Source organism: Dreissena polymorpha, chromosome 3 (assembly GCF_020536995.1).
Source record: "Dreissena polymorpha isolate Duluth1 chromosome 3, UMN_Dpol_1.0, whole genome shotgun sequence".
NCBI lineage: Eukaryota > Metazoa > Mollusca > Bivalvia > Myida > Dreissenidae > Dreissena > Dreissena polymorpha.
The window spans coordinates 51,790,701-51,805,360 of NC_068357.1; the positions used below are offsets into that span (position 1 = coordinate 51,790,701).

Genomic DNA, 14,660 nt, shown 5'->3' on the forward strand with positions numbered 1-14,660 from the left:
AAAATATGGCCACTAGGGGGAGGGGCATTTTTCCTAATATGGCTATATATTGCTTTAGTAAAAACCTTTGTCAGAAGATTTGTCCCAATGATATTTTGGACAAGTTCGAAAATGGTTCCAGTTGTTTGAAAAACATGGTCACCTGGGGGCGGGGCATTTTTCCTTATATGGCTTCATGAATCTTCATGGAACTTTGTCAGAATATTTGTTTATATGATATCTTGGATGTGTATGAAAATGGTTCTGGTCTGTTAAAAAACATGGCTGCCAGAGTGTTCACTAGTCATGAAAGTTGGTAAGAACATTTTTGTTCTAATGACATCTTGGGCTGCACAGAACAGGTCTGTTCCTTTGAATCTCAAGTGAGCGACTTTGGGCCTTTCAGAACCTCTTGTTGATAGAAAATTGCTCAAAAAAGTTCTAAGATTAAATTTAAGAATATTCATGTTTAAGCTTAAAGTTGTAGACAATTTCTTTGTGAACATTCTTATAACAATTCAGAATACACCTTTAGATGTTTCAAAGCTAGTTCCTGTAAAAAGCATATAGAATTTAAAAAATATGATACTACATGAATTGTATGTAAATGAAAAAAGTTGTGCTCATGAGCCTCATTGAATTAACAGTCAATTAGTTGTCTTGATTCAACACTTTTCTCTAAAGATAGGGAAATATCAGTGGTGTGAAAGCAATAATAAATGGCCGAAAAAGCATTTAATTGAAAAAAGTTTGTTTATGGTAATTATCAATATGTATTCATGTGTGATCACATAAACGAAATTAACTTGTGGCTACAAAACAAACAAATATCCTCTAATTCATTTGAGTGATGAGTTGTCATAGTCACATAATGATAATTTTGAAAGATCTCCATGTTTCTCTTACATTGTCTAATTAGTTTTCTTGAGAAGTTCCAAAGTTCATCATGCCTTGTTATTTCAGTTCCATAAATTGTGTAGATTTTTTTCTCAACACCGAGATACTCTCTCGTAGATTATTTTCTTTTTGCGTATTTCTATATTGATTCCAGTTATTTGTGTTAATAGTTATTTATAATTGTTTATAGTATATACCGGTAGATAGTTTTGTGCTTTTGTTGAAGTTGTTTTTAATTAAAGCACTGTTAACAATTATACTTGTTATGCTTTTCTTAATAAATATGTGAATTATTAAATATAATTTGATCACTTGCAATGAAACTTAAGACTTTAAAATTGTAAGACATACTTTTGTTTATGGTTATCTTAGGTTGATTTTAATTTAAAATTATATTAAAGAACTTTGTTCTAGGATTTATTCTTTTTATTACTTTTAAATACAATAAGCATGACTTAAACTCTGTTATTAACCATTTTCAAATTAGAACGCAACTTTTCTCAAGTTAATGTTCCAAACAATAGGTGTCCTTAAAATTATTGTTGAGTCCTCAGTGTTAAAAAGATACAAATAGTGGCGGATGTGTAAACAAAAAGCTAAATGGCCATTTGATTTATCTATTTATCTTCTCAGGGACTTGCTTAATTTTTAGCTTCACTGGCCAGAGTCCAGCGGGGCTTATGTCATGGTCCTGTGTCCGTAGTGTGTGCGTTAACTTTTTCTTTAAACATCTTCTTCTCCTAAACTACAAGTCCAATTCTGATAAAACTGCTCACAAATGTTCCTGGGGGAACCTCTTTCAAATTTCTTCAAATTATGCCCCTGGGGTCAAATTTGACCCCACCCCGGGGGTCAATAAATTGAACATATGCTTATATAAAGCCTATTTTGTGCTATCTTTAAAAATCATCTTGTCCATAACCATTGGGCCTAGTGCTACCACATTTGGTATGTACTGACATTTAATAGTTCTCTACTTTGTTTGTTCAAATTATGCCCCTGGGGTCAAATTTGACCCTGCCCCAGGGGTCGCAAAAATGAACATAAAAATTATGCTTATATAAAGCCTATTTTGTGCCAACTTTAAAAATCTTTTTGTCCATAACCGTAGGGCCTATGGCTACCAAATTCGGTATGTAGTGACATCTAAAAGTTCTCTACTTAGTTTGTTCAAATTATGCCCCTGGGGTCAAATTTGACCCTGCCCCGGGGGTCACAAAAATGAACATACGCTTAAAGAAGGCCTATTTTGTGCAAACTTTAAAAATCTCTTGTCCATAACCGTATGGCATAGGGCTACCAAATTTGGTATGTAGTGACATTTAATAGTCCTTTACCAACAAATTAAGCCCCTGGGATCAAATTTGACCGTTCCCCAGGGGTCACAAAATTGAACATATGCTGATATTGGGCCTATTTTGTGCAAACTTTAAAAATCTTCTTGTCCATAACTATTGGGCCTATTTCTACCAAATTTAGTATGTATTAAAATCTTAAAGTTCTCTACCAATTTTTTCAAATTATGCCCCTGGGGTCAAATTTGACCTTTCCCCGGGGGTCACAAAAATGAACATATGCTTAAATAAGGCCTATTTTGTGCAAACTTTAAAAACGTTCTTGGTCATAATTATACAGCCTAGGGCTATTAAATTTGGTATGTAGTGACATCTAATAGTCCTCTACCAAATTTGTTCAAATTATGCCCCTGGGTTCAAATTTGACCCTGCCCTGGGGGTCACAAAACTCTTCAAAGTTATAATTCCTACTGCCTTTCGGCACCTCATGAACCTGAAAAACTCGTAACTTTATGTTTCCTCAGGCAAATATCTTCTTTGTACAATAAACAATTTCTTCACCACATTAACAATCCTGCTACACTCACTAATGCCTCAAGAATAAAGTAAAGTTCAGATGATCTACGTCATTAGGTATTTTGCATATGTCATGAACTATATAAGTAACAGAAACTTTGAAACCTACAAACACTTTTTGGAATTTTGGAATAAGATTCATGATTGAATGAAGGAACTTTCATTAATCTTGTAGAACATGCGTAGATTTGATCTTCAGCATCTAAAAATATGTTAAATAGAAAGAACAACAATATCTTTTGGAGAGATAAATGTACCTACGTTAGAAGCAAAAGACCTGTGCAACTATTCCCGGGCTTTTTAGTCTGTTTAGTTAACACCTTAGTAACGTTTTCTATATATAAAAATGCTCGCCCTTCCAACTTTAAGAGCCCAGTGGGACGACGGATAGAAAGAGAAAGTCACATTCTTGAGTACATTTCAGCCCATGCGCATTGCACACTTTTTTCGCATAAAAAAACAGTGGAGTGATACAGGGCCATCATGGCCCTCTTGTTTATGTGTGTTAACAAATTTGGAATATGATACAACTTGATAATAATATTATTTAAAAAAATTCATGCCTGTGTTATTTCATTGTGTGCATAATTAAATACAAGTATTTACTTTGTAATGTTGACCTGAGGGCATTCTGCAAATACTTTTCAAGTTCTCTCTTTCCATTTATATTACTGGCATTTGTTAAATTGCCTTATTCAAAATTCTTTTTAATGTAGTGTTGTTCAATGACATAAAAAGTGAACACGTCTATTCTTGCATGTGTAAAGATTACTTTTCAATTAATATATTATTTATGTTGTAATGAAGTAAACATGTTAAGTGTTTGATTTGATAAACACCCTATAAGTCAACAGATGTTAAGTTATCAAAAACGCCAATCAAATAGTGTTGTATGAGGCATTTTTAACATTCATTTTAATTTCAGTACAAAAACATATGCTTTTATGCTATCACAGAATATTTAAGAGATGGTCTTTGGTATTCCATAGTTCCCCACATATACACCCAATATTTAGGACACGACAATGTCTCAGTGAATTTCAAAAATATAATTACATTAAGAATGGATTATGCTATATTGTGTTGATTAGTTTTAATTACACACAAATTAATTAAATAAGCATTTTACAGACAGCCAAACCAATGAGACATGTCATAATGTGTAAGTTTTTCTGCTCAGTTAATATGCTTTATTCTTACCCACAAAAATAATATGTAAGTATTAAAAATGGTATGGCCGTTTTGAGCTTCAAGTATGTATTGGTATCTTTATTGTCCCTTACCGGTGAAACCGGAGGGGACTTATGGTTTGTGCTCCGTCTGTCAGTCTGTCTGTCTGTCCGTCACACTTTTCTGGATCCTGCGATAACTTTAAAAGATCTTCATATTCTTTCATGAAACTTGAAACATGGATAGATGGCTGTATGGAGATTATGCATGTCATTTCATTTTGTTCCTACGTCAAGAATTCTGGTTGCTATGGCAACAAATATAAAAAAATAAAAAAATAATAAATTACTGACAATGGTGGAGTTTCGCGGGTAGGGGACAATATTGCTTGGCAATCTCTTGTAAAAGCTACTTTACAATCCGAGCCTTTTCTGTAAACTGAGTTGCCTTCATCATCTTCTTGTAGACTTCTTATTGTTTTAGTTATGTGCTATTTTTAAGGTGTTTTTATTGTTGTAATTTTATGTTTTGTCTTTTTGTTTGCTTTTTGTAGCTGTTAGTAAATGTTTTTTTTCGCTTAAAGCTTGTTTTCTGCCTATATGATTGTTGACATTTGCACTACACAAACATAATTAACTGCATTTTCTTATGTATAATTGTGTGTCATATGCTGGAAAAATTACTATACATATGACATTGGTAGTAAATAAAAAAGTTTATGATAATTTGTTTAAAAATACTATTTATTTGTTGGCTGAAGTTTCAATTACCAAATCACACATTGAATCAGATTTTATTATGCAAAATGAGGGTACAGGTATATGATAAAAGCTTTCCTTGCCTCAGGTGGATCATGTTTGTTAGATTTAAAAAGGTAAGAAACCGTTGTATGTTCAAACTGGCAAAAAATTAATTTATTTGAAAGAAAATCTTCATCGTATTTTAGTACCTGTTTAAAGTTTTCATATTGGGTACTTAGACATCTGAATAATCGCAAGTCTATCTGAAACTTGAAAATGAATAATATACACAGACTTAAGAAATACAATCAGGGCCAGTATTCACAAACCAAATTTTTTGACTAAAGAATTAAGAATAGAATCAGACCATTGCAAATTTTCGGCAGAGTTTAACTATTTAACCCTTTACCACTTAGATGTTTTCACACATGTGTAGTCCCTTAGAAATACATTTAATAAAATACCTTTTCTTACTAGATTCAAGTTTTTTTTTAAAGGCTTCTTTTCCGACCCTTAGATACTGATGAGCAGCAAACAGCATAAAACCTGAACCGAGTGGCGTTACTCGCAGGCTGTTTTGGTTTTATGCTGTTTGCACATAGCCATTTTCACTTTGCTTCTGAGTGAGAAAGGGCTAAAGGCCTAAACTAATCGGTGCTCTCTTATATATGTTACCGGTTGTTAGCAGCAGTGTAATGGCGGACACGGAGAGTATTCAGGGGAGATTATTGGGTAATGACTAAATTCTGGAACGGTCTATTGTAAATTTGTGTTTTTATATCTGAACAAAATAAATCTTATACATTTGAAATAAAATAAAAAAAATGATAAATAGAAAACTTTGAAAATGACTTCATTTATTAGTTTTGAAGTTTGTACTTTTTTGCTGTTGCACAAAGAGAAAATGCAGTCTTATGTAAATTTTTCTTTTTTATTACATAATGTATTGAGCTGGTATGCTATGTGGCATTGTTAAATGTAAAGATATCAATTATCTTTTACAACTTGACATAAACATTGTGGATGAGGATGTTTAGTTTCACTCTCACATTGCACTATGGTGTATTCATGCATAAATGGTTATTAATTGTCCTCACTTTGTTAACTTAATTTCAGTAATAGGTTCCCAGTTTTGATTACTAGTTGTACATGGCCCCAACTGAATGTATGACTAAATTTTGTTGTTATGTATACTCTTTGAATTCAATTGTGATACAGGTATTTTAAGATGTGCATGCACATACAAAATATAAATAACTAAAGAAACTGATTGTTTTAAGTTTTACTGTTCCAACAGCAACAATCATGAAGTAGGGTTTAGCTTCGAGTTTATATGTTTTAACACTAGTGTTATGTACATGCAACTTACTAATAATTCCAATGCAATCGCCAAGTATTCACGACTACCGTATGTGCTGGTCCTGTATACCATTCAGACATGTCTTTAACAATCCTTTTATACACTTAAAGTTACTATGTAAACGATAAAGGCTTGAAGCGGTTCCTTTTGTAGAGGTCACAGTGTTGTATTAGATATATGTCCTAGCGATCTGCAAGTCCTGCATCAAAGAGACAACGTACTGGTTCCACCCTGGGAAGGTACTCGAAATGTCGACATAAGCCGTAGGCTTCGGATACGATTAAGACCAAATACATGCGTTTATACAAAAGGGTTCATTTATTAAAGAAAATGTGAAATGTATAAATAATTCGTGTACTGGCATATGTAATTCATACAGAAGGCTAGTACCGTTGATTTAAGCGTTTTCTTCTTTGTTTCCTTTGTTTGGCTCCAAATCTATAATTGAAAGCCTTCCTTTTCGTTGACAGATTAATTTGTGTTAGATAAATATTTATATAAATCAGTAACTATCTCGAACGTGAAATGTATGTCCTTATCATACTCAATTACTTGATAGGTTTGTCTTAAATACTAGCAGTTAGTCGAGCAATTGAGATATTTAACGATGTTATACATTAAAAATGTCTAGATGTCGGCATGCCTCAATAAACACCCAAAATGTAAATACGAGTGAGCCAATTCGTTTGAAGCATCATTGTTAAGTGAACGTGGGGATTATAAAGTGATGTGTTACATGTTTTTCTTCCTCTTTCAAGAAACTTAACCTAATGCAAACGTAATTAAATGTATATCGCATACAACAGGAAGAATTGTGATAATGTATGCTTACTTATTTAACCCTTTAAGCGCTGGAACCGAATTTTAAAGGCCTTTGCAAACAGTTTGGATCCAGATGAGACGCCACAGAATCCACATGATCCAAACTGTTTGCTATTCTGATAGTATTCTTTAAGAAAAAATCGAAAAAATGCTAATTTTAGAAATTCTGCAGACGACATTTTAGCAGACGAAAAATTTCCCAGCATGCAAAGGGTTAAGATATAATGGAGCAAGTATAGCCCGGCAACATTGACTTGGCACCCGTAAACTCGAATAATTTAAATTGTAGCATTTGCATGCTAATTTCATTAAACACGTCCATTTTAAAATGCAATAATACCGGTTACGAATAAATGCCTTCAACAACATGAAGAGCATGTATATTGAAAAAAAATCGAACAATTACGTACTTTTAATAGAACACTTATTTAAAGGAGAATATTTAGTGACGTCACAGCAAATGAGATTGCTGTGTTGATAGGTGTGATAAAACAGAGACAGTATACGAAGGGGTAGACATGCGCGGAGACAATAATATCCTTATGCATACTATTATTGTCATTTTTCATGATGTATATTTTTGATATTAATCTCAATATGAGAGTTTTCGGTACTGAAGTGTTGTATTAGAGCATTTAACTCTTAAATTATACAATTATATTGACAGTTTCTTCTATACTCAAAGCTCTTCCGATGTACATTTGAATGGGAACACACGCATGCATACCTCTAATGATCAACGCTGACATTTTATGCTGCAGTTCATTCAGGTACGTTAACGTGTTTTTTGTTTGTTTTTGAATGTAATAATTGTTCCGATGTGATCTTATACTGAGAATGATGTAAGCCCACGTATGGTACCTAGTAAATATGAGAGCATGAATTTGCGTGTGTCGCCTGTGCCATCAATTTAAAGGAACCTTTTCTCGTTTTGGTAAATTGACACAATTTAGAAAATTGTTTCAGATTCGCTGTAGTTATTATAATTATGAGGAAACCGCAATACTGAACATTTACCATGCTCTAAAATATCCATTATATGCATTTTTGACGATTTTGACGATTTAAAAACCTGAAAATTATCCAGCGTTGCAACGCGAAACGATTAAATATTTGTTGAGAGTTCTGTTGTCGTTTTATTTTGTGACACTATGAGGATTGCTTATATAACGTTTAAATACATCTTGTATTGTATGAGGTCTAAGCATTAGACTATTACTCCAGGGGTTAGTGGTTCGAGCACAGTTGAGGGTTACTTTTTTCTAGTTTTTTTTAATTTGAGCTTTGTAGATCCATTGTTTACATTTATCAATATAAAGTATTTAGACAAACTTCAATGCATGCTAAAATCTGTTAAAAGATCCCTCTAAGTGATGTCACACAATACGTATACATGTATTCATAATTGTTAGCACATATAATCTATGCAATTATTTGTCAACAATAGTCCAGACATGTAGTTCGTTTAAAATCAATTGTCGTGAATTTACGTGAAAAAAATCTGTGCCATTTATATAACGCATTTTTCAATATAATACTATATTGCACATGCTGTTAGTTTCATTGTACAGTTTCTGATACACATTTAACAATTGGTAGCTATCTTACATGTGACTTTCACTGAACGATACACTCTAAATATGTTTAGTTTTATCACACATTTTTGCAGATAGTCAGGGTAGAGCTGTGATATGCGATGGTTAACATTGAGATGATATCATCTGAGTTTCTGCATTCGTTCATGTATGATTGCATATCCTCATTCAACCGAATTTATTTATACAATGTTTGAAGCATCCTTGTTGAGTTAAGGTGTGGATTATGCGATAAATAAGAAGTTCTCTTCCTTTTTCAATACAAGGAAAATAACTTTCATTTACGGTAGAAATGTATCTTATATTGTACAAATATCATTTAAATAAAACTTGGTGGTAATGAACGGATAATGATGTAGTGCGCGTTACCTTTTCTAGGATACGCCATGACTAAATTGTATGCAGCAACCGGTACTGGCATGGATCAGTGGAATTTGTAATTTATAGCCACATTTCCAACGTGTTGTTGTGAACTGACCAAATATTGTGAATGACTTGACTTCGTGTTTTCTTAATAAACCATTGACTTATAGCGTTATGTTGGTCCTCACTGATGTCACTCAGTCAACCATGTCAGGTCAGCCAGTCGCGGATGAAACAACTGTATCCATGGAAACCAGCACAGTTGCAGAGACGACTAATATAACCCGGACAACCACGCCGTATCCTACAACTGAGAGTACAACTATTTCCATCGGGGAAACAAATACTTTGACAGGTTTGAAACACTAGTCTCATATGATTTTTGTTGTTGCTTGATGTGCACATACTATTGGGAGTATCTTACATGTACTGTATACATGTATTTGGAAGTGCTTATATATTCATTAGCATATGAAGTTTACACGGCAGGTATATTGAGCTCTTTAAGACTTTCAAATTCGGGTTTGGTTCTGACTCCAATTCTTAACAGTCTATGTTGAGTTATTGAATCTGTATATTATAGTCTAGTTTGAGTTATTTGTATAAGCTTATCACGTGCTTAAGTAAATAACTAGAGGTATTATATGCCGGCTTTTTACTGTGATTTCTTATTATGTATGACAAAAACCTAGTCTTTATTCGTTTGTCATGAGCCATAAATATATGTATTGACAAAACGAACATGACCATCTTATTTTAAGGTGAACACGTAACGTTTCACCTAACCTTCTATATTCTTGTACTTTGACATGCTATCATATTTTGTGCACTTAATGTGTTTACTTATAAGCGTATGTTATCACGGTTATATCAGTTTTACGTTGTGATATATTGAACGCATATAGATACTAAACAATAACCGCAAAAATTTCACGTTATGTTTAAGTTATTAAAGCAAGTATACACGATTTAATGTCAAGATTGTATTTTATAAATTTTTAACTTATTTATGAATATCAGCGATAAGTGTTACCATAAATCAAATTCTATTTACTTAAAAACAATTTATAACAAACAAGTATAAACATATACCTAAACATGTACCCTTATTTGTTGCTGGACCAACAAGTGGTGGATCTCTGTGTGCTATTATAAACTTTATTTAAAGCAATTTCAATATTTCTGTGGTACGGTCTTTTAGGTGTGTAACTCAATGTAAATCAATACATACACAATATGGCAACAGTATCAAAAGCGCAATCAGCTCGATGATTGTTTCCCGAAAAATATCGAGTCATAGTTGGTTTCTTTCAAACATGTAAACAAAATACAATCAATGCCAATTGCCACCAATTGTGTTTGATTCCTGTTTTAAGATTAGGGTAACAATGCATATTGTATTGTCGTTTACGAAGAGACATGTATGTATTTAGCATGTTGCAGGTGTTCTACATTCCACGGAATCCAAAGATGGACTCATTGCTGGCCTCGTGATTGGTGCGCTTCTGTTTGTGGGGTGGCTATAGTCCTTGGGATATGGATTTACAAGAAGAAAAGCAGGTAAAATTTTAAAAAATATGTGTTCATTATACTTAGTTTATTGGTAAGTATATTTACAAAATTCTTTTTATTCACCCCATCGAAGAAGAACGGCATATAAAAGTCGAACTGTTCGTGCGTACGTCCATCCGTCTGATCGCCAATACATGTAAACGTCTATTCAGAGCTTTCTGTCTCAGCCATAACTTTTCCGTATAGTGATGGATAGTCAAATAGTTTGGCAAAAATGTCAACCACCATTAAGAACGCGTGTCGTGCGGAACACCAGTCTCACTAACTCAAATGTCAATTCCAGAATTCAGGGTCAAATTTTACATTATTAAAGCTTGTCTTGCTATATCTTTACCATGTATTTATTAATTTTGAAAGTATCATGAGACGAAGTGTATCTGGAAGCTGCTGTCTATAAACTTCAAAGGGCAATAAGATACTTAGAAGTCAAAAGTCAAGTTCGACCCCTAAAACAGCTTGTGTATTTTTTACAACAGTAGACATAAGAGGATTATAATGGCATCTGTGCCCTATGGACACGTGCCTGTTTTTTTTTATTCAGTATTCATCAAATACAATCTCTATTTTAATACAGTGTTTTACATTTTAACATTAATTGTTTGCAGTAGATGTTCTTTTTTCATATCACGTTCATGCAACATATAAATATAATTCACACGTTTAATAACATAATTTTCATTTAAAATATAGTGTTTAAAAATAATACCTATTCGCAAATAAATTAACATTTAACCTTTCTGGCTTATGATGCATTTGCGTGTTAATTTCACAAGTCGTCACTAGTTACCGGTAAATGCGATTATTTTAGTTCCAAACATGGATAACAAGGGATATCATGACTTGCATAGAATAGAGTAAAGAAACAATTGTGTAAATTTAAGAAAATATAGGATCTTGCATGAGTGGTCATTTTGTATTGAATTTATTAAACAAGTCATCTAAATGAAGATAAAAACGAGGCTTGTCGAGTTTTTTATCATTATTTATATGACGAGTTTAATAAATTCAATACAAATGACCACGAATCTAAGATTCTATTTATAACATGACCAACCACATTTTCTTTTTATTTTATGCTCTTTCCACCGTTTATTCAGATCGTAAAAGAGTTAAAAACTGAAAGAAATTCGCTGGAATAATGACGTAATTTCGTCACAAAATGACGTCATTTTCACAGTTATATAACTAGTGTAATAAACACCCGTGTAATAAACATTAATTGAGCATTACGTTATTTCACTCCGGGGGCCCGTATTCACCAAACAATTCTTAGACTTAAGTCTAAGAATAAAGAAAATTCTTAAAATTAGAATATTCAAGAATTTCTTTAATTTTGAGTCGAACTCTGCAGTAAACATCTCTATCTATATTATTCTTTATACAGAACATTTTGTTAATGACATAATCACCAGTGGAGGCCAGTATATATTTAAACACTGAACACATTTTTCTTGGTTCTGAGTCTTTTCTTTATTATTAAGTCTAAGAATCGACTGGTGAAGTACGGGCCCTGGAGCGTAGGTCAGTTATTACAAAAGAATACAATAAATAACAATAGTGTAAATTTAAGAAATTACAGTTTGTTTTATAATATACATATGTACCTTGGAACCTTAGACATATCACTCTTCTACGTATACGACGAAACCTTTGACTACGAGTGCTTCTTTTTTTTTACTTATTATTAACTGCATATATTTGTTACAGCAAGATAAGGTCAAGTGACTCCAAAGCCAAGCAGATTACTATGCAAAAAGACGCAAGGTTAGATGATATGGAAACCGAAGACGGACGTACGAAGATACAGACATGGCGTGGTGAGGATTAAATAAGAAATCAATTCTATTTGAGACTTTCCGTTTTCATTTGGGCTTAACCAATTCTAGCATTGTACTCCTCCGTTTAAAAAATACTCAAATTACTAACGCTAATTCACCTAATTGATGGTTGTCGTATTAACAACCCCTAATTAAACAATTATAACTTAAATTAACAACGACTCAACAACACCGCCTAACACTTCTTACGATACATCGAACAAATATACTATGATGATGTTTTACAATACTTGTATTCAACACAGATAACAGCGGTCGTTCGGATATCGAAATGCAACCGGCGCATGTGTTGCACAGCCATGGATTTGCCGCAACTAATAATAGAGCTGTACCGCCAAAAACCACCGAGGCTCTTCAAGTACACGAACCAAGAATTTGATGACGCAAATCAGGCGGAGAAAGACGACAGGGTTCATTCGGTCAGAGGAAAACATCACAGGCAGCGGATGACGACGAAAATATATATCTATATGCGGATGATGAACCAAACATAAAAATTGATCGTACAATACCAAGTGAAACGTACCAGTACAATCCTGATTCAGACCATGAAAATACCGATAATCCTAAATCTATTGAAGATGATTGTACGTATATGAACGATGAATCTTTTTCTAAAACCGACAGCGATTGTCAAAGAATATGATAATATAAAAACAAATCCTGACCCAAATGAGAAAACGCAGTCATAACAGATGTTGAACACAATAACAGACAAAGTGATGCGTCCGTGGGAAAAAATATATAGACATGAATGCGTCTCCTGAACCGACCAAGAAATTATTGCATGTGAACACTGATTTAAGGCTTAATATTTTGGGCTATGCAGAGTCAGGTGGTGAGGACTATTCACCTGATCTAGAAACACCAGACTACGAAAACAGTGGGAACAATAACATACCAAACAACGCCGATAGTGATACAGGCAGTGAAGAAGATGATATTACATAGAAATGAAAATGGTAAACCATAGAAAAGACGAACATCAGGAGGAAGCTTCTGTTGCAAAAACTAAAGCAATGCCAAAATGCAAGGAACAATCAGTGGATAGGTCGGCAATGGCTGAGCCTATAGTAGTTTCCAATGAAATAATTGAATCAAAGATACCACTACCTCCGCCAAGGCGGTCTAAAAAGATCAAAGCTAAGGAAATAGGTACCTCAAAAGAAATAATACCGGGTAGCAATAACGTATCAGACATGAGAATGACTGGTGATAACGATGAGAGTCAATATCTGAATGAGAATAAATCCAAGTTTGAAGAAGAAAAAGATGAAGACAATAGTGAACTCAAAACAGAGAATGATGACTATGATTATGTATATCCTGATTATAAAGGTGAAGATAATGATTCAGCTGAAGCACATTCTATGCATTAAATGCCGATATGTATTATGAGCATTCGATTGAACAAAACTTGTTTCAGGTCAATTTTGGTCTTATAAACTGTATTGGGCGAATCATGTAGGAATATTGTTTAATAACAAAATACATGTACATGTATACATTAACATTTAAACCCTTCTGATACGTATGATAAAGAGTAAGACACGACGAATAACGATGTCCTGTAAGTTTCAAACATGCAGTTCAATTACATCGTGTTGAAATACTTAATTATTTGTATTATTGTATACTTAAGTTGGAACACGTGTGTGCCTCTAACAATCAATGCTTACGTTTTGATTTCAAATTTGATAAATAAAGAAAATAGCACTATTTCCATCGATGAATTAGTAATATTGAAAATGCAACTATTCGTATTGTGCGTTCTTACTACATGTGAGTGTAAATGATTTCAACTTGAGCTGAGTTATGTTAAATCTATGAATAACATTTAGGCATAACTTAATTTATTTTTGTGTGTACTTGCTGCAAATTTATTTGTTTAAAATTATGTGTTCAATATAGTCACATCTAAACGCTTTGCAAGCTTTGCTCAACTCAGCATTTCCTTCAAACTTTGCAGAACTCAAATAATTCGAATGTTACCAAACTCGCTCGTAACTATTGAGATCAAATTAGCATTTGTTCGCATTTATTATTGAGCATGTCATATAAAATTGGTGATAAAAACTGCTTATTTCTGATTTGTTGCAAAACGAAATTCGCAAAATGCTACGTAAAAGGTCGGTCCCAACTAGTACATAAGTAAGCGTCCAATAGAACTGTATTCGTGAAGTTGTGGCAAAGCATATCTTATATGACGCGGACTAGATTATGTTTGCTATACGATTTCTCAAAAGTATACATCGGCACCCACCTGATATTACTTTAGAACAGAACAACAACATTTTATTAAGACTATACAATTGTACATCGTCTAAATACACAATATACATTGTATATTAAGAAATAGTAAACTCCACTGAGGTCCCTATGACATTATAGTGACCAGCCAGGCAGCCACAAACCGTATATGGACCGAAGCCGTAGCCTGAGGTCCATATACC

General features: G+C 33.3%; 1 protein-coding gene across 4 annotated transcripts in view; it reads left to right on the forward strand.

The window, feature by feature from the left end:
* The first annotated feature begins 7,359 nt into the window (after positions 1–7,359).
* LOC127874139 (uncharacterized) overlaps positions 7,360–14,660 on the forward strand; it is a 24,195-nt gene continuing 16,894 nt past the window's right edge. The window contains exons 1-3 of one of the 4 annotated variants that reach the window (XM_052418333.1): positions 8,503–9,152; positions 10,241–10,357; positions 12,077–12,133. In XM_052418333.1, the coding sequence (XP_052274293.1) occupies positions 12,117–12,133 (17 nt within the window). In that variant the 5' untranslated portion in view covers positions 8,503–9,152; positions 10,241–10,357; positions 12,077–12,116. Of the gene's footprint in view, positions 7,610–8,502; positions 9,153–10,240; positions 10,358–12,076; positions 12,134–14,660 lie in introns of those variants that run through there. The other 3 variants (XM_052418329.1, XM_052418332.1, XM_052418330.1) reach the window with 3 other exon arrangements.